This window comes from Bos javanicus, chromosome 9, assembly GCF_032452875.1.
Source record: "Bos javanicus breed banteng chromosome 9, ARS-OSU_banteng_1.0, whole genome shotgun sequence".
NCBI classification, from domain to species: Eukaryota; Metazoa; Chordata; class Mammalia; order Artiodactyla; family Bovidae; genus Bos; species Bos javanicus.
Genome location: NC_083876.1, coordinates 60,337,807 through 60,364,766, shown reverse-complemented (window position 1 = coordinate 60,364,766; position 26,960 = coordinate 60,337,807). Strand labels below are relative to the sequence as shown.

Genomic DNA, 26,960 nt, shown 5'->3' with positions numbered 1-26,960 from the left:
GTAAGTTCTTGTAGGGGTCCGGTCTGCGCGGAGCTTCTGGGAAGAGTTTGCATGGCGCGGAAGTCCCTTTAGCGGAGGCCCACTGCGTCCGGAGAGCCAGGGAGTTGAAGGGAGCAGCGGAATCGGTGGGGGTTGGCGTGCGTCTAATGTCCGGGGCCCCCAGGAAGCCGCGTTCCTCGGAAGCAGCTTCTGGGTTTTCACTCCAGATCCCTCTGTGGTCCTTCGAGAGAATTCGGGAAGGGGCGGGGGCGAGGACTAGCGCAGGTAGGAATTTCGACCCTTCCTGCCCCTCCCCTCCAAAACCTATCTTTCCTTGAAATTGTCTTTTCGACCATTCTTCCTTCCCCTCCCCCCTACCAAAACCTATCTCTCCTTGCAATGTACTCGTTCAGATGTGATTCTCTGGAGGAATGGGTCTTTTCCTGTGTCTGGTGATCATTGGATGTAGTTTGTTTCGGCCACTGTTACACCCAGAGAAGTTGTTTACCTTAATCTCTACAGGTATGAGAATCTTTTCCTAACACAGAGTAGACCCTAAATCAGATGTGAATGTATAATTCGTAGAGTCTCAAGATTTGCGCTTCAGACATCAACTTGCTATTGATTCTGATTCTTCCCTTTTCTTTCCCATTCTTTACAGCTCCAGCTCCAAACCTTGTCTGTCTTGAAGGCTCCTCCCCCATCTCACTCAGGGCTCTTTTGATTGGAGGGGGGACAGAGGCCTTCAGGGGAAGAATCCCCCTACCCCAATTAGTTATAGCGTTTCTTGCCATTTTGCAAAAGATCACCCATTAAAAACTTTTTTTATATATTTTTCTCTCTAATGAATATTCTTTTTGTCATCTGGCTTTAGAGACAGCTGAGTTCTAATCCCAGGTCTCCCTTTATCAGCTGTTGGACCTTGAGGCAAGTTTCTCTTATCTATTTCTGCATCTGTAAATTGGGAAAAAGAATAGTCTGTACCTCATAGGACGATGCTTCCTAGGGCCCACTTGACTTTGCGCTCCAGGATGTCTGGCACTAGTTGCGGTATGCAGGATCTTTAGCTGCAGTATGTGACTTCTTCGTTGTGGCATGTGGGATCCAGTTCCCTGACCAGGGATTGAACCCAAGCCTCCTGCATTGGAAGCATGGAGTCTGAGCCACCGGATCACCTGGGAAGTCCCGAAACATCCTTATCTTTTACATCTCCCTAGCTATTTTCCTTCGGAGAAGGCAATGGCACCCCACTCCAGCACTCTTGCCTGGAAAATCCCATGGACAGAGGAGCCTGGTAGGCTGCAGTCTATGGGGTCGCGAAGAGTCGGACAGGACTGAGCGACTTCACTTTCTCTTTTCACTTGCATGCATTGGAGAAGGAAATGGCAACCCACTCCGTGTTCTTGCCTGGAGAATTCCAGGGACGGGGGAGCCTGGTGAGCTGCCGTCTATGGGGTCGCACAGAGTCGGACTCGACTGAAGCGACTTAGCAGCAGCAGCAGCAATAATGTATTTAAGAGCATTTAGGTCAGTGGCTGGCACATAGGGTACAGTATGTGGTGTTTGTTACTCTTTTCCCCTTACATCATTTTAGGGATCTTGCTGTATTAGATTAAGCCTTTGCTGTGAACCTAAAAATACCCTTTCCCTCTCCCCTGACTCTTTGTCTACATATATGTTTGTTTTTCTCTACAAATGTTTATTCCCTTGATTTTTTTTTTCTTAAAGGAAACCTCCTTCAGACTGTCTCTTGAAGACATCCTATCACAAAAGGCTAGGTGATCCTTCTCTCATCTGCTTTGCCTTCACATCTGAATTCATTGGGATTGTTCCTCAAAAGATTATGAGTGAGCTTGCAACGCTTTTCTTTCATCATCATGGTTCTCAACTTTAAAAAGTTTGCTTCTACACTTTGGTGCAACTCTCCTATCAGAAACAATTCTCTTTGTATATTGAGACACTCATTTGGAGAAAGATGAGAGCAAATGTGAAAAATCCTTCTTCCCAAGAGATACTGATACGTAATTCCTCGTCTTCTGTTTCCTGTCTTCCTTTTCAAGAGAATCACTGGTCTTTGTAACTTCAAGGGTGATCTCAGCTAGGGTAGTTATGTCTTTTTAATTGATGAAGTATAGTTGCTTTACAATGTTGTGTTAGTTTCTGGTATACAGCAAAGTGATTCAGTTTTATACATTCTTTTACTCTATATATTCTTTATCATGTTATTTTTCATTATGGTTCATTACAGGATACTGAATATAGCTTGCTGTGCTATAGGACCTTATGGTTTATCTATTTCATATGTAGTAGTTTGTATCTGCTAACCCAAACTCCTCATTTATCCCTTCCCCCCACTCCTTTTCCCCTTTGATAACTATAAACTTGTTTTCTGTGTCTGTGAATCTTTCTGTTTTGTGAATAAGTTAATCTGTGTCATATTTTAGATTCTACATGTAAATGATCTCATATGGTATTTGTCTTACTGTTTCTGACTTCACTCAATATAACAATCTTTTGGGCTAGCCATGGTGCTGAAGATAGCAATATTTCATTCTTTTTTATGGCTGAGTAGTATTCCATTGTGTATATATACCACATCTTTTTTATCCACTCACTTGTCAATGGACATTTGGATAGTTTCTAATCTTGGCTATTGTTCAGTTCAGTTCAGCTCAGTTGTGTCCGACTCTTTGTGACCCCATGAACTGCAGCATGCCAGGCTTCCCTATCCACCAACTGTGACTTGGGTTGAGTCTACCCAAAAACCCATGTCCGTTGAGTTGGTGATGTCATCCAACCATCTCATCCTCTGTCATCCCCTTCTCTTGCTGCCCTCAATCTTTCCCAGCATCAGGGTCTTTTCAAATGAGTCAGCTCTTTGCATCAGGTGGCCAAAGTATTGGAGTTTCAGCTTCAACGTCAGTCCTTCCAGTGAACACCCAGGACTGATCTCCTTTAGGATGAACTGGTTGGATCTCCTTGCAGTCCAAGGGACTCTCAAGAGTCTTCTCCAACACCACAGTTCAAAAGCATCAATTCTTCGGCGCTCAGCTTTCTTTATAGTCCAACTCTCAAATCCATACATGACTACTGGAAAAACCATAGCCTTGACTAGACAGACCTTTGTTGACAAAGTAATGTCTCTGCTTTTTAATATGCTGTCTAGGTTGGTCATAACTTTCTTTCCAAGTGGTAAGCGTCTTTTAATTTCATGGCTGCAGTCAGCATCTGCAGTGATTTTGGAGCCCCCCAAAATAAAGTCAGCTACTGTTTGCAGTGTTTCCCCATCTATTTGCTATGAAGTGATGGGTCCGGATGCCATGATCTTAGTTTTCTGAATGTTGAGCTTTAAGCCAACTTTTTCACTCTCTCTCACTTTCATCAAGAGGCTCCTTAGTTCTTCACTTTCTGCCATAATGGTGGTGTCATCTGCATATCTGAGGTTATTGATATTTCTCCCGGCAATCTTGATTCCATCTTGTGCTTCCTCCAGCCCAGCGTTTCTAAATAGTAGCAATTAGGTCTTGTCTTCTGTGCTATATACTTTTTAGACATCTTGTCCTGAATGTCCTACAGATAATTCAACATGTCTTCTTTGGTTCTCCATTTCAGTTGAAAGCATGACTACCTTGTTACGGAAGCTAGGAACTGAAGAGTTGTCTTTTGCAAATTGGGATTTTGATTATTTCAGCAAGTATTTTTTTTATTACCTACCAACCTGTCAGGCTCTATGTTGAGAGCTGGGGGTACAATGGTAAACAGAACAGACCAGGGCCTGGTCTTGGTGAAGCGTATAGTCTAGTGGATGAGACAGATATTTCTCTAGCAGTCCCACAAAAATGTAATCATAAACTGAAGAGAGGCCATGTAGAGAAAGGACACAGTGTTATAAAAATATTTAACAGATGGTTAAATTTAACAGGGTCTTCCCTGTTGATTTTGACAGTGAAGATCTGCCTGCAATGCAGGAGACCCAGGTTCGATCCCTGGGGTGGGTTGAGTCGTGTCTGACTCTTTGCCACCTCGTGGAGTGTAGGCTGTCAGGAGTCTTCCTGCATCTCTTGCATTGCAGGTGGATTCTTTACTGCTGAGCCACTGGGAAAGCCCTTAAGTCACAGTATCAAGAGGAATTGAGTGAAGCACAGTGAGAAAAGAGTACTCCCTACTGAGGCCCTGTGGTGGTAGGAACAGACTGTGTTCTGGGAGCTGAAGGAAGGCCCTTATGATCAGAGCACAGACTCCTGGAGAATGGGGGAGAATGATGCAGACTAACACTGCAGCTTCCCCAGTGGCTCAGTGGTAAAGAATCCGCCTGCAGTGCAGGAGACCCTGGTTCGGTCTCTGGGTCAGAATGATGTCCTGGAGAAGGGAATAGCAACCTACTCCAGTATTCTTGCCTGGGGAATCCTATGGACAGGGGAGCCTGGCAGGCTGCAGTCCATAGGGTCGCATAGAGTCAGACATGGCTGAAGCGACTGGGCACACAGCACACAACACTGAGAGGAGGGCAGAGGCTGGCTCACTCAGGGCTTTGTAAGCAGAACTGTGACAAATTTGTTTTCTAACCAGGATCAGCTGGAAGCACTGAAGAGTTTTAAACGGAGGGAACATGATCATATTTGCATTTTGAAAAGACAGCTCAGGCTGTGGTTTTGAAATGGGCGATATTGGGTACTTGAATAGGTGCTTGCGTGCTAAGTTGCTTCAGTCGTGTTTGACTCAGTGCGACTCTGTGGACTGTAGCCCTCCAGGCTCTTCTGTCCATGGGACTCTCCAGGCAAGAATACTGGCGTGGATTGCCATTTCCTACTCCAGGGGATCTTCCTGACCCAGGGATTGAACCTACATCTCTTATGTCTCCTGCAATGGCAGGTGGGGATCTTTACCACTAGCTCCGTCTGGGAAGCCTGATACTTGAATACATTTTTCCTTAAATCTTTTTGATTCTGGCACTGAAATCTCTGAGGTCTGCTTCTAATCTTTATTTCCACTGTTAATAACTTAGTCACCCCTCATTGTCTACTGTATGTTATAATAGCCTTTGCTATCTGCCTTGCTACTAATATTTTCAATACTCTTCTTGCTAGAGTTGAATGTCTGAAATGCAGATTTTTTCTTTGAAATTCAGATTTGATCATTATATTTCTTGGCCTTAAAAGCTTTTAGTGGTTCCCTCACTCTATGGTTGAAGAAGTCCAAGTATTTCACCAGACTTTCTAAAACCTCAGTTCTCACATTCTATTCTGGGGCTTGCTTGTGAACTTATTGATAGATGTTGTCAGGAAGTGTGTTTGCACGCAGGAGTCCAGTTTCACTGAACCTTGGGATTTTGGAAATCTTGGGGTAGTGAATGAGAGGGTCAGAAGTGGAGGTGCCAGTGTCTGTGTTGACTTTATTCAGTAGGTGTTGGGAAGTAATACGAAGTTTTTGAGCAGGAAATGAGATGAACAGGATTGCTTTGGAAGAACTAACTCAACAATTGTGGGTAGCATGTGTTTGGAGAGTGAAGATAACTAGGTAGCTATAGTGGAGGCTGAAACAAATTTCTTCAGCAAGAACAAAGAAAAAGGGAGAAGCATCAGTAGGGATGGTACTCAAAGAAACAGTGATATCAGGAGGTGACAGATGTTGATGGAAAGATTTTTTTTTTGGTTTTGTTTTGGACTTGGTGAGCTTGGACTTATAGGAATGTATCTATTAACTTTAGCATCTTATTGCTGACTCCTGGTTTGTATTTTAGTACAGACAGTTCCTAGTTTTCAGGCACTGAAGGAGCAGCAGAGGAGTCTGATTTGGTATCCCTGTTTTTTGTAGCTGCTCTTGCTCTCCATCTCAACTTCTTTGCGTTTGCCCATCAGATGTTGAATCCAGACTTTGCTTTGCAGTTGTAGAAAAGAAGACTGATGTCCAGGAGCTTGTCACCTTAGAAGAGTATTCAGATAATTTTTACAACGGCCCATAGCATTTAGAACTAGTTATGTGTTATTAAATTGTAACTACAGCTCTGTGAAGTCTTCCCTGTGAGCTTTTCATGATGAATAAGATAAGTAGTCTTTTGAGTGAGAGCCAGTGAATAAACCATGAGCTTTAGTTAACGGATATAGATATATTTTGGTTAAGGGTCTTTTGGTTGATTTCCTTGTTTATTCAGCACACCTTTATTTTCATATTTGTATATTAAGTGCTGAGAATATAGATTTTTAAAACTTGATCTCTGCTTTCAGGTTGCTCATGTTCTCTCTAACTGCTATCCAGTACAGCAACCTCTAGCCACATATGGCCATTTAACTTTTTTTTTTTTTTCTTGGCCATGCTATACAGCTTGAGGGATCTTAGTTCCCCAACTAGGGATTGAGCCCCTGTGCCCCCAGTGATGGAAGTGTGGAGTCCTAACCACTGGACCACCAGGGAACCCCCTCTTTAACTCTTAAGTTAATTAAAACAAGCTACAATTTAAACATCAGTCTCAGTGTGTTAGGCCAAGTAATGGATTCACCAATATGTCCATGTTCTAATCTTAGGAACCTATGAATATGTTGCCTTACGTGGCAAAAGAAAGTTTTCAGGGAATTCTCTGGTCCAGGTTAATGGAGAAGAGTGTTAGAATCCAAGGTATGGATATTATGTGTGCTTATTGCTCCTTTGCTGGTGGAGCAAAGAAATATCAATACATGTGTGTCTACTAACTCATGTATATACATGCACCTATAATTATGTCTAATCATCTGTATCTATGTTGAGTTAAATGTATGTTCTTACTGATGTCTTCAGCTATCATCTATTACCACAGGGGTCATTTTTAGTATGTTCTCTTGCTTTTCTGTAACCTTTTGCTTCAGTAGCAAGAAACCTGGCTCTCACTACCACCCACTGATTAAATCATTCAATTCCAATATACATATATAACAGATCGGAACTGTTACTTTGTACCCTAGTGGGAAGCAACTTCATCAACTAGAAGACAGTGCTTATACTAATTGAGATTTTAATGCTATACCATCTTCCATTTGGGGGGATAAATCTTACTTGTCCTTAGTGTACTTTTGTTTTTGTTTTTTGTTTAATGTCTTGCTGGATGCAGTTGGCTAATACTTTTAAAAGACTGTTTCTATGTTCATAAGAAAGATGGACCTAAAGTTTTCCTGTCTTGTAATTTTCCTGTTTTGTCCTGTCTTTGCCCAGTTTTGATGTCTAGACTGTACTAACCTTACAAATCTTGTCTCTCAGCCTTTCCCCCCCATTTGTTGTCTGGAATAGATTTTATCTCTTCTTTGAAGGTATGATAGAATTACAAGTTTCTTTATGAGTAGATTATTGTATTGAACTATTTAATCATTATTTAATCATCCCAGATTAACTACTGTATTGAATTATTTTAAAATGTGTTCATATTTTCGGTTTCTTCTTTAGTCAGTTTTGACAAGTTACGTTTTTCTAAAAAGCCATCCGTTTGATTGAACTTTGAAATACATTTTGTTAATAACTTAATCTCTGCTGTGTGTGAGACTGTTGTGCATGTGTGCTCAGTCGCTCAGTTGTGGCCAACTCTTTGGGACCCCATGGACTGTAGCCCGCCAGGCTCCTCTGTCCATGGGATTTTCCTGGCAGGGATACTGGAGTGAGTTGCCATTAGGGGATCTTCCTGACCCAGGGATCGAACCTGAGTCTCCTGCAGCTCCTACATTGGCAGGCATGTTCTTTACTGCTTAACCACTGGGGAAGCCCTTGTGAGGCCATACTCCTTTTCTATTCCTAATGTTTGTTCTTTCTTTTTCTTTATTAGTTTTGCTAGGTATATGTCTATTTGATTTGTCCTTTTAAAGAGCTATCATTTATTTTTATTCATCTTTAGAGCGTTGTTTCTTTTCATTAATTTATGTTTTTTATGTGTTTCTTTCAGTTTACTTTGTTCTTTTTGTTGAGTTGGATGACCTAATTAATATTTTGTATTCTTTTCCTAAAAATTTATTTCATGCTATAACTTTTCCTCTAAAAGTATTTTTGTTGTATCCCACAAATGTTTTGTAGTATATACATTGTTAGTTCTGTGTATTTCCCGATTTCCATTAATATTTGTTCTTTGCCCTATGTTTGTGGTTTTTGAAAGTAATTGGGAAATTTGAAAATGCACTGTTAATTTCAAACTTTATTAATAAAAGCATGTCTGAAATTTGTTGAAACTCACTGTTACAATATGTTGTCCATTTTTATAAATGTTCTTGGAAGTAATACAAGTGTAGTAATTTAGTGTAGGTAATATAAAAATCATCAGATCAAATCTGTCAATTTTGTGTTCAGAGCTGTATCTTTAAATCTCTTTTAACTGCTTGATTAGCAGAGTGTGTTAAAACCTCTGTTGTGATTGCCTACAAGTATCAGACAAAAGCCACATGGTAGCTTTGAAAGAGAAAGTGTATTAGAAAGAATTGTTAACAGCAAGTTGGAATAACTGGGAATTGGTTAGTAAAGAGTTAAAGATAACCATAAGAAAGAAGGAGTAGCAGATACAGGATCAGCCACTACCTTTAGGGTTGAGATAGATCATCCAGAGAAGACCCATCTCCCCATCATTGGAAAGAGTGTGGCCCAGGCTAATTGAATGGTGGAGAAATTGCTAAGTGCCTTGCTGGTGACAGTACTTTGGACTTAGCAAAGGAGCTGCATAGGGAAGCCCCTAGATGCTATTGGGTGCTGTGGGATCCAGGACTTGGAGAAGCTGCCCTCTCCATAAGCCTAGCAGGAGAAAGCTATGTCCTGCAGGAGTCCATTGTAATAGCAGCCTTATGTATAGGAGGCAAGCATGTAGAAAAATTGTGCCCTTGCAGAAACCTAGTGCTGGAGAAGCTGTGTACTGTAAGTATTGAATGCTGGGGAATGCTGGCTCTGCAGGAACCTGGCCAGCTAGACACACTGAAAGTAGGAAGAGAAACCCCCTTCCTTTCCAGGGTCCCTTCAGCACTCTCTACTGACAAAACTGTACATAGGGCTAGTTAGCAAAGGAGAAATATTTTCAGGGCCTACCTCCATTATCACACAAGGGTAGATAGGGAATAAAGAGGCATCATAATTCCCACAGTTCCTTTAACTTTATGTGTATATACATATATATAAATAATTCTCAGAGACAATTTTGAAGATCTCTTAGTGCTACATCTATTGTGACTAATAAATGAGCAATCACTTTTCTCTTAAATTTTAAAAGTAATTTAAATGTATATATATTATTTGGTGGTAGGGGCCTAGAAAGTAAGGTTTGCAGACGGTGATCCCATAAACAATTGGAGGAAAAAAGTTTAAGACAGGTGAGGGGCAAAAACTCAGGATTTTTTGGATCTCTTGTATTTGCCAATTTTAAATAACCAAGACAAGCAGAATCTTTTTTTTTCTTTTTAAAGTAATAACTACCAATAGTAAAAACTGAAACTGTGAAATGTTATGCAGTGAAGGCTTTGATCTGTTTGATCTGTTTAACCAGGTCATCAGATTAATTGGTCACCATTTTGTGGGGAAAAAAGCCATTGAGTGATGCTCCCTTCAGTTTGCAGCTAGTAGTAGGTTACTGCCAGGAAACCTGTGAGTTTCTTCTCCATCAGTTGTGTGCTGCTTTACCAAGAGTTAGTTGTGTTACTTGCCAAATGTGATTATGCCATTTTTGTGTTTTGTAATTATTGCGCAGGGTATAACAGAGTTGATTAAACATATACGTATACTTTGATTTTATCTAAAGGCATAATATATAAATTATATCTCTTGTGGTAGAATCATGACCTTTCCTTTGAGTATACATCCAGTGATTAGAGCTCTGACTTCCTTGCACACCAAGAAGATGTTGCTTGGGATTTCCAGGACTGTTTTCATTTGAGTAACAAGTTCTATACTTCTGAGTCCACCTGAGTACAGACTAGATTTTCTTTTCTAGTATTTTGGATTATGTCACCCTCACTTGACTTGACAGCAATTGTAAGTGTCTTGCTTCTCACCTTTTAGACTTTCTAGAACATTCAGTCTAGTTTTCCCTGGTAAATAGCTGAATAGTAATCCCACTCCAGTATTCTTGCCTGGGAAGTTCCATGGACAGAGGAGGCTGTTAGGTTATAGTCCATGGGGTCGAAAAGAGTCAGACATGACTTAGTGACTAAAATAACAACAATCATACTTTTACTTAGAAAAATAAGGAGATAAACATAATTGGATTTGAAAATAGATGCACCTGGTTGTTGGTAGGTTATCTCAGTTGATGAGAGCAGAGGTATGCAGGCACAGGTACCCTTAATAACCCCAAATAGCCATAGTGGCCATAGTTCATTGACTGTGGGCAACATTCATATACCTTACAGGCAGAATGGAGAGTGTCAGATCAGTTCAGTTCAGTTCAGTCACTCAGTTGTGTCCGACTCTTTGCGACCCCATGAATTGCAGCACGCCAGACCTCCTTGTCCATCACCAACTCCTGGAGTTCACTGAGACTCACGTCCATCGAGTCAGTGATGCCATCCAGCCATCTCATCCTCTGTCGTCCCCTTCTCCTCCTGCCCCCAATCCCTCCCAGCATCAGAGTCTTTTCCAATGAGTCAACTCTTTGCATGAGGTGGCCAAAGTCCTGGAGTTTCAGCTTTAGCATCATTCCTTCCAAAGAAATCCCAGGGCTGATCTCCTTTAGGATGGACTGGTTGGATCTCCTTGCAGTCCAAGGGACTCTCAAGAGTCTTCTCCAACACCACAGTTCAAAAGCATCAATTCTTCGGCGCTCAGCCTTCTTCACAGTCCAACTCTCACATCCATACATGACCACAGGAAAAACCATAGCCTTGACTAGACGGACCTTTGTTGGCAAAGTAGTGTCTCTGCTTTTGAATATGCTGTCTAGTTTGGTCATAGGAGTAATCGTCTTTTAATTTCATGGCTGCAGTCACCATCTGCAGTGATTTTGGAGCCCAAAAAAATAAAGTCTGACACTGTTTCCCCATCTGTTTCCCATGAAGTGATGGGACCAGATGCCATGATCTTAGTTTTCTGAATGTTGAGTTTTAAGCCAACTTTTTCACTCTCATCTTTCACCTTCATCAAGAGGCTTTTTAGTTCCTTTTCATTTTCTGCCATAAGGGTGGTGTCATCTGCATATCTGAGGTTGTTGATATTTCTCCCATCAGTCTTGATTCCAGCCCAGCGTTTCTCATGATGTTCTCTGCATCTAAGTTAAATAAGCAGGGTGACAATATACAGCCTTGATGTACTCCTTTCCCAGTTTGGAACCAGTCTGTTGTTCCATGTCCAATTCTAACTGTTGCTTCCTGACCTACATACAAATTTCTCAAGAGGCAGGTCAGGTCATCTGGTATTCCCATCTCTTTCAGAAGTTTCCACAGTTTATTGTGATCCACACAGTCAAAGGCTTTGGCATAGTCAATAAAGCAGAAATAGATGTTTTTCTGGAACTCCCTTGCTTTTTCAGTGATCCAGTGGATGTTGGCAATTTGATCTCTGGTTCCTCTGCCTTTTCTAAAACCAGCTTGAATATCTGGAAGTTCACGGTTCATGTACTGTTGAAGCCTGGCTTGGAGAATTTTGAGCATTACTTTACTAGCGTGTGAGATGAGTGCAATTGTGTGGTAGTTTGAGCATTCTTTGGCATTGCCCTTCTTTGGGATTGAAATGAAAACTGACCTTTTCCAGTCCTGTGGCCACTGCTGAGTTTTCCAAGTTTGCTGGCATATTGAGTGCAGCACTTTCACAGCATCATCTTTCAGGATTTGAACTAGCTCATCTGGAATGCCATCACCTCCACTAACTTTGTTCGTACTGATGCTTTCCAAGGCCCACTTGACTTCACATTCCAGGATGTCTGGCTCTAGGTCACTGATCACACCATCGTGATTATCTGGGTTGGGAAGATCTTTTTTGTACAGTTCTTCTGTGTATTCTTGCCACCTCTTCTTAATATCTTCTGCTTCTGTTAGGTCCATACCATTTCTGTCCTTTATTGAGCCCATCTTTGCATGAAGTGTTCCCTTGGTATCTCTAATTTTCTTGAAGAGATCTCTAGTCTTTCCCATTCTGTTGTTTTCCTCTATTTCTTTGCATTGATCGCTGAGGAAGGTTTTCTTATCTCTTCTTGCTATTCTTTGGAACTCTGCATTCAGATGCTTATATCTTTCCTTTTCTCCTTTGCTTTTCGCTTCTCTTCTTTTCACAGCTATTTGTAAGGCCTCCCCAGATAGCCATTTTGCTTTTTGCATTTCTTTTCCATGGTGATGGTCTTGATCCCTGGCTCCTGTACAATGTCATGAACCTCCATCCATAGTTCATCAGGCACTCTATCAGATCTAGTCGCTTAAATCTATTTCTCACTTCCACTGTATAATCATAAGGGATTTGATTTAGGTAATACCTGAATGGTGTAGTGGTTTTCCCTACTTTCTTCAATTTCAGTCTGAATTTGGCAATAAGGAGTTGATGATCTGAGCCACAGTCAGCTCCTGGTCTTGTTTTTGTTGACTGTATAGAGCTTTCCCATCTTTGGCTGCAAAGAATATAATCAATCTGGTGATGTCCATGTGTAGAGTCTTCTCTTGTGTTGTTGGAAGAGGGTGTTTGTTATGACCAGTGCATTTTCTTGGCAAAACTCTATTAGTCTTTGCCCTACTTCATTCTGTATTCCAAGGCCAAATTTGCCTGTTACTCCAGGTGTTTCTTGACTTCCTACTTTTGCATTCCAGTCCCCTATAATGAAAAAGACATCTTTTTTGGGTGTTAATTCTAAAAGGTCTTGTAGGTCTTCGTAAAACCGTTCAACTTCAGCTTCTTCAGCGTTACTGGTTGGGGCGTAGACTTGGATTACTGTGATATTGAATGGTTTGCCTTAGAAACAAACAGAGATCATTTTGAGATTGCATCCAAGTACTGCATTTCGAACTCTTTTGTTGACCATGATGGCTACTTCATTTCTTCTGAGGGATTCCTGCCCTCAGTAGTAGATACAATGGTCATCTGAGTTAAATTCATCCATTCCAGTCCATTTTAGTTCGCTGATTCCTAGAATGTCGACGTTCACTCTTGCCATCTCTTGTTTGACCACTTCCAATTTGCCTTGATTCATGGACCTGACATCCCAGGTTCCTACGCAATATTGCTCTTTACAGCATCGGACCTTGCTTCTATCACCAGTCACATCCACAACTGGATATTGTTTTTTCTTTGGCTCCATCCCTTCATTCTTTCTGGAGTTATTTCTCCACTGATCTCCAGTAGCATATTGGGCACCTACTGACCTGGGGAGTTCCTCTTTCGTATCCTATCATTTTGCCTTTTCATACTGTTCATGGGGTTCTCAAGGCAAGAATATTGAAGTGGTTTGCCATTCCCTTCTCCAGTGGACCACATTCTGTCAGACCTCTCCACCATGACCCGCCCGTCTTGGATAGCCCCACGGGCATTGCTTAGTTTCATTGAGTTAGACAAGGCTGTGGTCCTAGTGTGATTAGATTGACTAGTTTTCTGTGAGTCAGATAAGTTAGTGAATGTCAGATAAGTCAAGATGTTTTTAAACTGCTTTGGATTCTTATGTTGCTTCCAGTCTCGTGCTATATCGAATATTCCTGTATATACATATTTGTAATCATGTGCTTGATATATCTATAGAGCAAATTACTAGACATGAAATTGTTTAAATTGCATTTAAAAACTTGATAGCTGTTTCCAGATTACCTCCTTAGAGTTTGTACCAGCATATGCTCTATGTATGAGAGTATATATGAGCATTGTTTAGTTGCTAAGTGATATCTGATTCTTTTGCAACCCCATGAACTGTAGCCTGCCAGGCTCCTCTGTCCATGGGATTTCCCAGGCAAGAATCTAGGAGTGGGTTGCCATTTCCTTCTCCAGGGAATCTTCCCTACTCAGTTATCAAACCCACGTCTCCTGTTTTGGCAAGCAGACTCTACCACAGAGCCACCTGGGAAGCCCATGAGAGCATATATGTCATTTTCCCCACACCTTTACCAGTCTAGTGTGGTATCAAGCTCTTTGCAGTTTGCCCATCTTACTCCCTTGTTGGTGAAAACATGTATGTCTAGAGCCTCATGTATTTCTAAGATTACCCCCATGTTTGATGATTTGTTAAGAGGACCCACAGAACTCACCACATGTTTGCACTTACTTAGTGTGATAGTTGGCTTATTTTAGTATAAAAGTTAATTTATATTTTTGTGTACTTTATAAAATTGGCATTGTTTACTTTGTGATATGGGTTAATCATATCAGCAAATTTAAGATTTTTTGTTTTATAGTTTTAGCTTTTAGAAAATGCCAGACATTAAAAAAAAAAACAGCAGAGTGAACTCTGTCATTGTGTCCAAATTTGAAAGTTATCTTTTAACTTAAAGCTAAGTTTAGTCTCTGAATTGTGAGGTTGATTTTAACGGTGGAGAATATTTTTATTTAATACCTTAGATGGCGACTATCAAAAAGAAATAGGATCATGGCAGCAGATGATGACAATGGTGATGGAACAAGTTTATTTGATGTCTTTTCTGGTAAGAGCTCATTTTAAATGTCTTTCTAAATTTATTTAATTATAAAGTCATATATTTATTCTCATTGATAACACTGTCATTATCAACTTTTTCTCCTCACATGTAAATGAATACAATGAAGTGCTTGGCAAATAGAAAGTGCTTAGTAAGTGAGAACTTTCTTATTTTATACTTTCAGGCCTCTTAAATATAATAAAATTAACAACTTTGCCAGTATAAGCAGTAATGATTTTTTATTGTCATATTAAAAAATATAAGGGAAAAAATATAAGTAAAAAAGCTGGCTTAAAACTCAACACTCAAAAATGAAGATCATGGAATCCAGTTCCATCACTTCATGCAAACAGATGGAGAAAAAATGGAAATAGTGACAGATTATTTTGGGGGGCCAAAATCACTGTGGATAGTAACCATTAAATTAAAAGACACTTGTTTCTTGGAAGAAAAGCTATGACAAATCTAGACGTGTGTACGTGTTAAGTTGCTTCAGTTGTATTCAACTTTTTGCACCACCATGGACTGTAGCCCACCAGGCTCCTCTGTCCATGGGATTCTCCAAACAAGAATACTGGAGTGGGTTGCCATTTCCTCCTCCCAGTATTCTTCCCGACCCAGGGATCGTACCCACATAGCTCCTGGTTGTCCTGTGTTGCAGGCGGATTCTTTACCATTAAGCCACCTGGGAAGCCTGACAAACCTAGACAGTATATTAAAAAGCAGAGACATCACTTTGCCGACCAAGGTCCATCTAGTCAAAGCTATGGTTTTTCCAGTAGTCATGTACAGATGTGAAAGTTGGACCATAAAGAAGGCTGAGTGCTGAAGAATTGATGCTTTCAAACTGTGGTGCTTTAGAATACTCTTGAGAGGCCCTTGGACAACAAGGAGATCAAACTAGTCAATCCCACAGAAAGTCAACCCTGAATATTCTTTGGAAGGACTTGATCCTGAAGTGCCAATACTTTGGTCACCTGATGCAAAGAGCCAACTCATTGGAAAAGACCCTGATGCTGGGAAAGATTAAGGGCAGGAGGAGAAGTGGGCGGCAGGATGAGATGGTTGGAATGGCATTATCGACTCAATGGATATGAGTTTGAGCAAACTCTGGGAAACTGAAGGACAGGGAGGCCTGGTGTGCTGCAGTCCATGGGGTCACAGAGAGTCGGGCATGACTGAGTGACTGAACAGTGAACAAGGGGAATTCCCTGGTGGTCCAATGGTTAGGACTTGGTGCTTTCACTGATAAGGTGTATGTGTATGTGTTTATATATATATCCACACACACACATATACCATATATATACTTCTATATATATATATATATATATATGTGTGTGTGTGTGTGTGTGTGTGTATATATGATAGATACTTGTTACTCTTGAAATTGATATTTCCAGTAAATGGAGTGGTACTTGCTTATTGTTGTTTTGGGAAGAATTAATAGTCACAAATAGATTATTAGTTTGAAAGAGATAGCCAAGACCTAATAGTAAAATAAGCTCATAAAATGGAAATATTTTTAGTAATATACAGATTTTAAACTTCCAAATCCTGACATAACATTTTAGTTCTTTGGTCTTAATTATGCTATGACAATCTCATTAAATTTTTTGAGGATATAGTTGTATATTTATTGATCAGAATTATGAGGCTATAGAATGAAAAGGGCACTTGTAAAACATGTCTAGTAGAATTCCATTTTTGCTTGATGGTGATTTAGTCACTAAATCATGTCTGACTCTTGGACCCCATGAACTGTAGCCTGCCAAACTCCTCTGTCCATCAGATTCTCCGGGCAAAGAATACTGGAGTGGTTTGCCAGTTCCTTCTCCAGGGGATCTTCCTGCCACAGGGATCGACCCCAGGTCTAATTCCAGGCAGATTCTTTGCTAACTGAACTATGAGGAAAAATATGTTTAAAAAAATAATATGCATAGACATGAATAGATTCACATGGAATATGGCCGTCATAACCACTCTGGATAGCATTATTTGTTTTTTGGTGTCATTTAATTATTTTTGCTGATGTTTTTTCAAATTGTTATGCTGCTATATATTTGTCTTACAATATTTTTTCTTTGAAAAATTCTAAACCAATTAAAAAATGGAAAGTATAATATAATGACCACCTTTACTTTTGATTTAATTCATAAGTATCACAACTGTAACTCTTATTTTGAAGGACAAAACTATTTTGTTATTCTCATTTGCTGGAAATAGCTGTTTTCATTTCTGTATATTGCTCTCTCAAGTTTTTGTCCACATGCATACATTGTTTGATAGTCAGATACACAGTGTACATTTTTATTTTTACTAGTTAACAATTTCACAAACATTTTTATTCCTATAACATTTTTGTACTTGTCTTCTATTATATCTGTAGTTTCAGACTTATAGAAAAGTTGCAAGAATAAGAACATGAAAGGAGCCTTTTACCTATGCCTGTGGCTTTAACACTGTGCACATACTTTTTAATTTATACACATACATACACACAGTTTTTTCCCTGACCTATTTGATAACCAGTTGTATACATTATGGTACCTTACATCCAAATACTTCAGTGTATATTTCACGAGCAAAAGTTGGTTTTCTTACATAAAGACAGCATAATCATCAATTTCAGTAAATTTAACACTAATTCTATAATTTTATTTAGTCTGCCATCCTTATACCAGTTTTATCAGTTACTACAATAATGTCCTTTATTGCTGTGATTGGATTTAGACCTATCATTTTAAAAGTTTAGTTTGTCTCATCAGTTTTTTTCCTTTCTGATTTTCTTGCCTTTTTCAAGTATTTGAATGTATTTTAGAATTTCATTCTGATTTACAAATTAGCTTTTTGGTTATACCTTTCTGCAGTGGTTTTTATAATTGGTTGCTCAAGGGACTGCAATATACATCTTTAACATTTTATAGTCTAGTTATTAAAAGGTGAGAATCTTTATGTAAGATGTAGAGTCTTGTACATATAGTTGCATTTGACCTCTTCCATCCCTTTTTGTTAAAAATGTCTCGAACCCCATGGTACAGTGCTGTAATTTTTATTTTAGCCTGTTGTATGTATCTTAAATAAACTAAGAGGAGTTAAACCAATTAAGATGAAATATTAGTCTTTTGTATTTACTCAGTTATTTACCGTTTTTGTCCTTCTAGTATTCTCTAGTATCCTTCTAGCATCACTTTCCTCCCCGTTGTCTCTTTTCTTCTGGGACTCCAGGTATATAGTATGTAAGAACTCGGGATATTCTATAGGTTAGTAAGTGATCTTTTTAAAAATATTTTTTCCTCTAGTCTTGCAATTGGATAATTTATTGATCTGTCTTCAAGCTCACCGCCTCTTCTGTTGAATCTTTTTACCTTAGGTATTGTAGTTTCAGTTTTAGAATTTTCATTTGGTTTTGGAGTTGTTTTTATTTGTCTACCAAGATTTCCTTTGATAAATTTTGAATTGCGTTTAGGACATTGTAAATGTTTGAGATATATGATTCTGTTATATTCCTCTGAAAAGTGCTAGTGTTTTGATTTTAGCAGGCATTTATCTCAACTGAACTTGATCTTCTGTCTTCCCTGTGGTGAACAGTAGCTGAAATTTCTGTTTAGCTACAGAGATTTTTTAGGTTTTAGCTGGACTCCTGGGAGTTTTAACCTTTACTTGTGTTATTCAGATTTGGGCACAATTTGGGGAGTCCTCTGTGGCTCTTTGGATTTCCTCTTTCTAGTTGCTGTTATCACCCCCAAAATTTTTTCTCTAGTTCTTCAAGCTATTAGGACTAGAAGTGTCCATTTGAGTTTCTCTGCCTGCTGTGGCTCCAACTAGGGCTTATCTTTGCACAAAAACTTGTTAAACAAAAAAAAAAGGGGGGGTAGGAATTCATTGCTTTTTGCAGGGGTCATCTCCTCTCCAGTTTTTGCCTGCTTTGGATTGCTCTTTAGTTCTTCAGATAGCTTTTTTTTTTTTTAATTTAGCTACAGTTTGCATATAATATTACAGTAATTTCAGATGTACAATATAATAATTCCATATTTGTATATATTGTGAAATGATTGCACAGTAAATCCAGTGATAGAGCATTAACTAAAGTTAGCTTTTAGTATTTTGTTTAGAGTTTTTATTTTTGCAGGAAGATTGTTCTGATACTGGATTGGGAATCTTCTGACTAGTATGGTTTTGAAAGTGAGTTTTTAAGTCTGTATCTATGTACTAAGATGTGCATGTTTATAAGGACGTACAAAAGCTTCTAAACAGTTTTCTTTTTTGGCACAAGACTGATACTCCTTTTCTGGTCCTTCAGAGTAGAAATGGAAAAACTTCACTAAGTACACAGAGTCAGTTTTAACTAGTCTTTGATTTTTTTTTTTTTCCCAGCTTCTCCTCTTAAAAATAATGATGAAGGTTCTTTGGACATATATGCTGGGTTGGACAGTGCTGGTTCTGGTATGTAAATTCTGTAACAAACTACTGTCTCATTTTGTTTGGTCAGTCTGTTGGAAGTGTTTATTTTGTTGTTACCAATTCCTGGCATAACTCATAGCTTCTCAACAGTTTGCCTTTTCTTTGAAGTGATTGTACTCAGGTAACTATTTTTCACCCAAATCTTTATTGGTGAAAAAATTAGCCCTTAGGTTTGTTTTTCATCTGGGTGTCAGATTTAATCAGACCTTATAGAAGAGTATTTTGTACCATTGAAAATAAAGCTGGTAGTGGTGACTACATATATTACCTTACACACTGTTACAGGCTACGTGATATAAGAACTCTTTTGAAAAGGGTAGGTACTATATATATTTTCAAATGAATCAGTATGAGTATAATATGCAGAGTCTAATGACCTGTCTAATTGAGAAAACTTCTGCAATCAAATTTTTCAAAGCTTCAAACAAATATGATCTTTACGTCTGATTTGTTGACAAATTTGTTTTAGGTAAAGTGGTTTTCCAGTTCTAATCTGAAATTAGTATAGATTTAGATGAAATACAAAAGATGGAGAAATGTATAGCTCTTTGGGTAGAGGTAGACACTATATCAAAACGCTTAACATGTATATTTTTCTTTTTTTACCCTAGTTTTATTGAGATATAATTGACTTATAATATTAAGTAGGTTTAAAAATGTATAGTATGTTATTTTATCAACACATAAATATTGTTCACTTAAATATTGTGAAATGGTTACCACCATAGCATTAGCTAACACCTGTATAGCATCACATGATTACCATCTCTTTAAGATTACTCTCAGCAATTTTTGATTATATAAAATAGTGTTATTAACTATAATCACTATGCTGTACATGATATCCCCGGAACTTAATAATCTTATAGCTGGATGATAGTTTGTACTTGTCCACAAACTTGAAAGAGTTTGATCAATATCTCTTTTTCCCCACCCCTAGCCCTTGGTAACCATTTTTAGTCTCTTTTTCCATACATTTCAGTTTTTAATTTTTTTTTTTTTTTTGGCCCCTCTGCCGGGCTTATGGGATTTTAATTCTCCCGTCAGGAGTGGAACCCGTGCCCCCTGCATTGAAAGCATGTAGTCTTAACTTGTGGACTGCCAGGCAGTTCCCTTTATTGAAATATACTTGACTTACATTGTTTTGTTAGTTTCAGGTATACAGTAAAGTGATTCAGTTAGATAGATAGAGATATATTCTTTTTTTGTCTTCTTTTCCATTATAGGTTATTATAAGATATTAAGTATGGTTGCAGATTTTAAATTCAAGTTTTTAATTCGAGTTGATTTCTGTGTGTGCTATATAAATATAAGGGTCTACTTTCTTTCTTTTGCTTGTGGCTGTCCAGTTTTCCCAGCACCATCTATTGAAGGGACTATCCTTTCCCCATTGTATATTCTTGGCTCCTTTGTCATAAGCTGGGACCGTATACGTGTGCCTGCCTGCGAAGCCACTTCAGTCGTGTCTAACTCTTTGCAACCGTATGGACTGTGGTCTGCCAGGCTCTTCTGTCCATGGGATTCTCCAGGCAAGAATACTGGAGTGGGTTGCCATGTTCTTCTCTAATGGATCTTCCTGACCCAGGATCAAACCCAGGTCTCCTGTGTTGCAGGCAGATTCTTTACCACCTAGCCACCTGTGACTGTACATGCCTGCCTTTATTTCTGGGCTTCTATTCCGTTCCACTGATCTCTGTATCTGTTTTTTTTTTTTTCCCCCATGGGGGTATTTTCTGGTGTGGACCAGAAAACCTGCTAGACAAATTGTAAAAGAGCTGTAGCACTTATGTGTTTGTTCTTATTCCTATAAAAATATACTTTTGATTACTACAGTGTTGTATTATAGTTTGAAATCAGGAAGTGTAATGCCTCCTTCCTTCATCTTCTTTCTCAAGATTGCTGTGGTTATTTGCAGTCTTGTGGTTCCATACATATTTTAGGATTGTTTTTCCCATTTCTTAGAAAAATGCCAGAGTTTTTATAGGATTTTATCAAATCTGGAAATACTTATTTTAATGGAAGGGTTTCTTCTTTGTTTTAGACAGTGCATCCAAATCCTCTGTACCATCCAGGAATTGTTTGGATTTATATGAAGAAATCCTGACTGAAGAAGGAACTGCAAAGGAGGCAACATATAATGATGTATGGATTACCAGAATTATGAACAACGGTTATTTTGTGCTTTGATATCTCCTGAAATGCAGGCATTGGCTAACTTCTGAATAGGCATTCTATGTTTGAGAAGTAGCTCTTAGACTAAAAGAACATTTACATCAGTTTCTGCCTTCCAATCTGCTTTGAAACAGTGTCTTCTGAATGTTTGGCTAAATGTAGTTATAATTTTGCTTAATTAAATTTAAGTATCTATGTAAAATCTCAACAGGTAAATCAGTGTGATAAAACATTTTGTCTTTTTATGATTTGTACTACATTATAAATTGTCCCAAGACTTCATGCAGGCAAATTTCTTTCTACCTTATTTGAATTTAAAGTTTGGAGACTGAATGTGAAACTAAAGAAAGTAACATTATTGGCAGGCCTAACTTAAAAACCAGTAATCTAACTAAATACCTGTTAATAGAAATAGACCTCATTTACTCTATTTTGTGAGTTGATTTACAAAATTTTAAATATTTTGAAATGTCATTTAAGTTAAAAAAAAATTTTAAATGATGCTTAATCTTCTTGTATTTTACAGTTGCAGGCAGAATATGGAAAATGTCAGCTGCAAATGAAAGAGCTGATGAAAAAGTTTAAAGAAATACAGACACAGGTAGAATTATAATGAATATTTTATTTTTGCCTTATTAGCCTTTAAAATAAAAATTTAGTAAAATTCTTTGTTAGAAATTAAAATGCTAAAGGATTGACAGATTATAAGGAAACTTTTTTTCAAAGTATTATGTGAAATATCAAATCTGGCCAAATATGCATTATTTCCAGTGTCAATGAAACTGATAAAACTGCTTGATTTGTTCAATGATATTGTCCAATGATTAAATAACTGTTGCTAGACTAGTTAATAGTTAAAGAATAGAAAATTTTGATTGTATAGGTGGTTTAAAAGAATGGCTTGAGGAGCCAAGATTAGAATGACTGATGGGGGAAAATGGTGGTACCCTCACAGTTTTTGCCAGAGTGACTTTTTTTGTTATGCTGCAGAATCAGGAATGTCCTGTTCTGATTTTTATGTTTTGATAGTTGTTTCTTTTTCTTTTCCCTTTCTCCCAAAGAGCCAGTCAGTCCTCAATTCATTCTTTGTTCACCTAAGAATTAGTATATTATTTCAACTTAAACTTCCAGTTATTAAATATAACACAAATTTTATAATTTCCAAAATAATGACCCAGGCAGAACTTTTTTTCTGTTTATTTATTGGTTTTTCATTTTGATTCCTCTTTTAAATTGTTTCATTTTAAATAGCCTTTCTTTGGTGCCAGTTTCTTCTCTGAATCTCAAACTCCCCATTTGTATAATGAGCATCACTGTACTCCTCCTATGACTATGATAATTTCATAAAATAAAATAAGTCATGCCTAGCATGTAGTTAGCATTCAGTAATCAATAGCTATTATAAACAGTGGTTTATTCCATAGATACATACTTTACTAAATATATTTTATGATGTTTAGAATTTTAGCTTAAAAAATGAAAACCAGTCCCTTAAGAAAAATATCTCAGCACTTATCAAAACAGCCAGAGTGGAAATAAACCGCAAGGATGAAGAAATAAATAATCTTCACCAAAGGTATGATTGAGGGATGTGGATATGTTTGTAAATTACATGAATATTGCTATGTGGAATATTTTTAACTTTGAAAAGATAATGAAAATCATGCATTTTGTTAAATTTTTAAGGTTTCACTGAGAGGAGATAATATTCTAATAATATATTTATTGTCATAATGATTTCTGTATGATTAGTAATAGAATATTGCCACATACCTCTCTGAATGTATCCAGTTTTATAATATACTGGGATCTTGTTCTGATATTCTTTGATCCTGAGAAGATGATGGTGTATGTCATGGGTTCCAGAAGGGGCCCACCAAATTACTAAAATACAAGGAGGATGTCTGTGTTATACATTCTGTCATAGACAACTCTTAAAATATCTCTCAATTATATATTCTTTTTCCTCTGAAATAGATTTTCTACTTAATTTCTCTCTCTCTGTCTCTCACTTTTTTTTTTTTTTGTTTGGGGCAGTATTTGGCTTCAGAGAATTGCATCTCTTCTCCTTGATAGTCCAAACCTCCAAAACAGTTATCGAAATTTGCTATCTCTGTTTCTCCACCTCCCATTTCTACTCACTCTCGAACCCAGTCCACTCTGACCTTTTCCTCCTGTGACTACCACTAAATTCATCATCTAGTTTTGACTTCTCATTTTAACTTGTCTTTACACACAATTTGACATAGTTGACCCTTTTTTCTTGAAATAGTTTCTCCCTTTGGGTTTCATGATCCTTAGTTTTCTTCCTAACTTGAGACTTATTTTTCTGGTGAAGTTGGTTTTCTTCAAAGCTATATCTTTACTTTCCTTTCTCTTTCAGTATTTTCTTTTGATGTAATCTTACTTGTACTAGTCAGTTCCATTTATATGTAGATAACTACTTTACATCTGTACAAAATTTTCAAAATTACCTCATCCAAAACTGAATTCAAGATTGAACCCATTCCATTGTTCCTTGCTTAGTGGATTCCCCAACATTTATTCAGCTGGTGCAAGCTAGAGAGACTGAAGGATAGAATGACCATTTAATTTATTGCCCAAATCAGGATACTTTTGAGAGTAGAAGGAAGTGCTGTTAGTAATTACACTGATATTACTTGGCAAACTGGGACTTGCAGGCACCCTGCCTTGGAGTCATCAGTGACACTTAGCTCTTTGTCATCCTTCAGATCCAATTCATTACCATGTCCTGTTGATTTTTATGTCTGTATTCTCTCAACTCATTCATTTCTCTCCTATTTCTACTGTCACTGCTACCCATCACCTCTCAGCTAAACTGGCAGTGGTCTCTGTGCTCAAAACTGTTTATCACCTCTTGCTCCTTCCAGCCTCTGGTTTCTCACTTCTTAATATTAAAGCCACAGGATACTTTGTAAAGGACAACTTAGGTCATCTATCACAGAACTACCCCATCCCACCTCTTCTCCTCTTTTTTCCTGCCACTCTTCCTTCCCTCCCTTCTTTTCTTTCTCCTGTAGTGAAGGAAATCTGAATGACATTGGCAAGTGCTGGGAGAGAACTGAGAGGTCCTTCAGGCTTTATTTGAGCAAAATAAATGAAAGAGAGTTCCTTATTTTAAAAACTTATCCATTACATTGGAAACTGGTAAATTCTTATACTTTTTCTTTTTTACAAAGTAAAATTAGTTTTGCCGGTATGTGGACCCCCAATTTTAAAGTGTATCACATGTGATTAAACCTTGGATTATTAAAAAGGAATTAACCTTGTTTTTGGTGTCTATTTCTATTTCTCAATAGACTGTCAGAGTTTCCACATTTTCGGAATAATCATAAAACTTCAAGGACATCAGATCTAGTTAAAACAAAAGATCTTAAATCCAGATCTCCCCATTTGGATGACTCTTCAAAGACTGATCACAGAGTGAAAAGTGATGTTTCTAAAGATGTACATTACAGCACTTCACTGCCAAACCATGAAAAGGAAGGAAAATCACACTGTGAAAAAAAGAGCACTTTGCATTTGCCTACATCTGTTGAAAAACACTCCACCAATGGCATTTGGTCACGTTTCCATTATCAGGTTGGTGAGAGCAATTCAAATGAGGATCATAGAAGAGGAAGGAAAGATAGTCGACATAGCCAGTACAACCGGGGGACTGACAGAATACGAAAAGACTTGAGCACTAGCTATGGTGATGGTGAACCGAGGAACACAGAGGCCAGTCAAAGGCTACAAGGACATCCTGAGAAATATGGTAAAGGTGAACCAAAGGCTGAAAGCAAAACTGCAAAGTTGAAAAGTAACACGGATTTAGATTATAAAAATGAACGCATCAGCTCTTCTTGGGAGAAAGAAAGCTCTAGAGACAAGTCACACACTCGACTAGAATCTCAAAGTGACAAAAAACTCGAAAGACAAAGTGAAAGATCACAAAATGTAAATAGAAGAGAACTTAAATCACAAGACAAAGAAGAAAGAAAAGTTGATCAGAAGTCAAAATCAGTAGGGAAAGGCCAGGATCATTGGAGAAGATCTGAACGAGCGGTGCTTCCGCATTCCAAAAATGAACCATCAAAGTCTTTACACAATTCAAATAAATACCATCTAGAGGAGAGAAGAGGCTGGGAAGATTGTAAAAGAGACAGGGCTGTAAGTAATCATAGTTTTCAAGAAGGAAGATGTCCCTCTTCTCTTTTAGCCAGTAGAACTCACAAACACATTGATTCCACAGAAGTTGATTCTGTGCACCAGCGGGAAAATGCACCTTTCAGAGCAGAAAGGCACAGAACTGAAGAAAAGAGGAAAAGGGAACGAGAGAACAAAGAAGAAAATAAGCATATCAGAAATGAAGAAAGAGTACCTCCAGGACATTTGCAGAAGACTAACAAAGAAACTAAGAAAACCACTGCAGACTTAAAGAGACAGAATGAGCCAAAAAATGATAAAGGAGAAGTCTCTAACAATGATGTTTCTGAAGGAGCAAATAATAAGGAGCCAGCAGTTAAAGCTGAGAGTGCCCTAAATGAACCACAAAACAAAGACTTAAAGTTGAGCTTTATGGAAAAATTGAACTTAACTCTTTCTCCTGCTAAAAAGCAGCCTGTTTCTCAGGATCATCAGCATACAATAACGGATCCTCCCCAATCCTGTGACATATGTGATTCTGAGTCGTTGGTGCAGGCTAAGACTGTGACATGTGTTCCCTCTGTCAGTGACCATATCACAGAGGAAACCAAATCTGAGTTATTGGAACCAAAGGATGCTCTTACAGCAGCATTTCAACCCAGGACCAGTATTTCAGAACGGAAAGTAGAAGAAAATAGTTTGTCTGTTGCATCTGTGGAGAATACTGTGCCTTGTGACACACCCATATGTGGCACAGAGACTTCCTTCTCAGCACCTGTGGAAATGGAACCATCAGAATCTTCGTTATCTTCATCCACAGAAATGAAACAGATTGTTAATGGTGCCAGGGCAGCAGTTCCTGTGAAAATAGACATAGTACAGACAAATGTTTCTCAGAACGTTGGCTTGGAATTGGATAGCAAAAGAAACAGTGACTTAAATTCTTGTAGTATTTCTGAAGAGGCAGAAATGAAGGAGGCTTTTTCAACAAATGTGACCAAATCCAGTGAAAGCATTTTGCAGCCTTCAGTTGAAGAAACTGACATTCTGCCAGCCGTCCTTTCAGAAGGTGGTACACCAAAACTTGAGCCTTCTCTTGTAGACCCACCACTGGTTGAGAATAAGTCTTGTCATTTGGATCCTTGCTTACCTAGAGAGACTCCAGAATCTTCACTTCAGCAGACTGAGTTAATGGATGACACAGTGGAAGTTGGTGAAACAAACTCAGTATATCATGATGATGAGAACTCAGTTCTGAGCATTGACTTTAATCAACTGAGACCTATTCCAGAAGCCATCAGTCCTCTGAATAGTCCAGTGAGACCTGTAGCAAAAGTTCTTAGACTGGAAAGTGCATCTCAAGTTCCATTATATAATAATAATCATAAAGGTAATACTTTATATTATCTTCTATAATTTATCTTTATGTGAGAATGTAAAAATACACCAGCAAGATGAATTAATGCTTTTTATTTGATAATATAACTAGTGTTTAGACCTCTATTGTTAACTAGTAATGTACATTGAGCCTTTAGTCTAGATTTAGGTAATGCTTATTTATACAAAAAAGAGAATGGTGGGACAGATTGTTTCAAATATTCTTTGCCTGTTTTCAGATACTTCTTATTTAAAAACCATCATCAAATGGCATAGAGTAGGTGATGCTGCTAA

At 38.2% G+C, this 26,960-nt stretch overlaps 1 protein-coding gene and 1 non-coding gene across 6 annotated transcripts in view; one reads left to right on the top strand and one right to left on the bottom strand.

Moving 5' to 3' along the window:
- The window catches only part of CASP8AP2 (caspase 8 associated protein 2), a 34,926-nt gene that overhangs the window by 89 nt on the left and 7,877 nt on the right, over window positions 1-26,960 (top strand). For 2 of the 5 annotated variants that reach the window (XM_061427810.1, XM_061427811.1), the window contains exons 2-7: window positions 14,428-14,510; window positions 18,882-18,950; window positions 21,010-21,110; window positions 21,667-21,741; window positions 22,601-22,716; window positions 24,461-26,679. In XM_061427810.1, the coding sequence (XP_061283794.1) occupies window positions 14,456-14,510; window positions 18,882-18,950; window positions 21,010-21,110; window positions 21,667-21,741; window positions 22,601-22,716; window positions 24,461-26,679 (2,635 nt within the window). In that variant the 5' untranslated portion in view covers window positions 14,428-14,455. The other 3 variants (XM_061427812.1, XM_061427813.1, XM_061427814.1) reach the window with 3 other exon arrangements.
- LOC133254506 (U7 small nuclear RNA) lies at window positions 20,691-20,754 on the bottom strand. The gene has a single exon (XR_009738687.1). It is a non-coding gene; the product is annotated as a U7 small nuclear RNA (small nuclear RNA).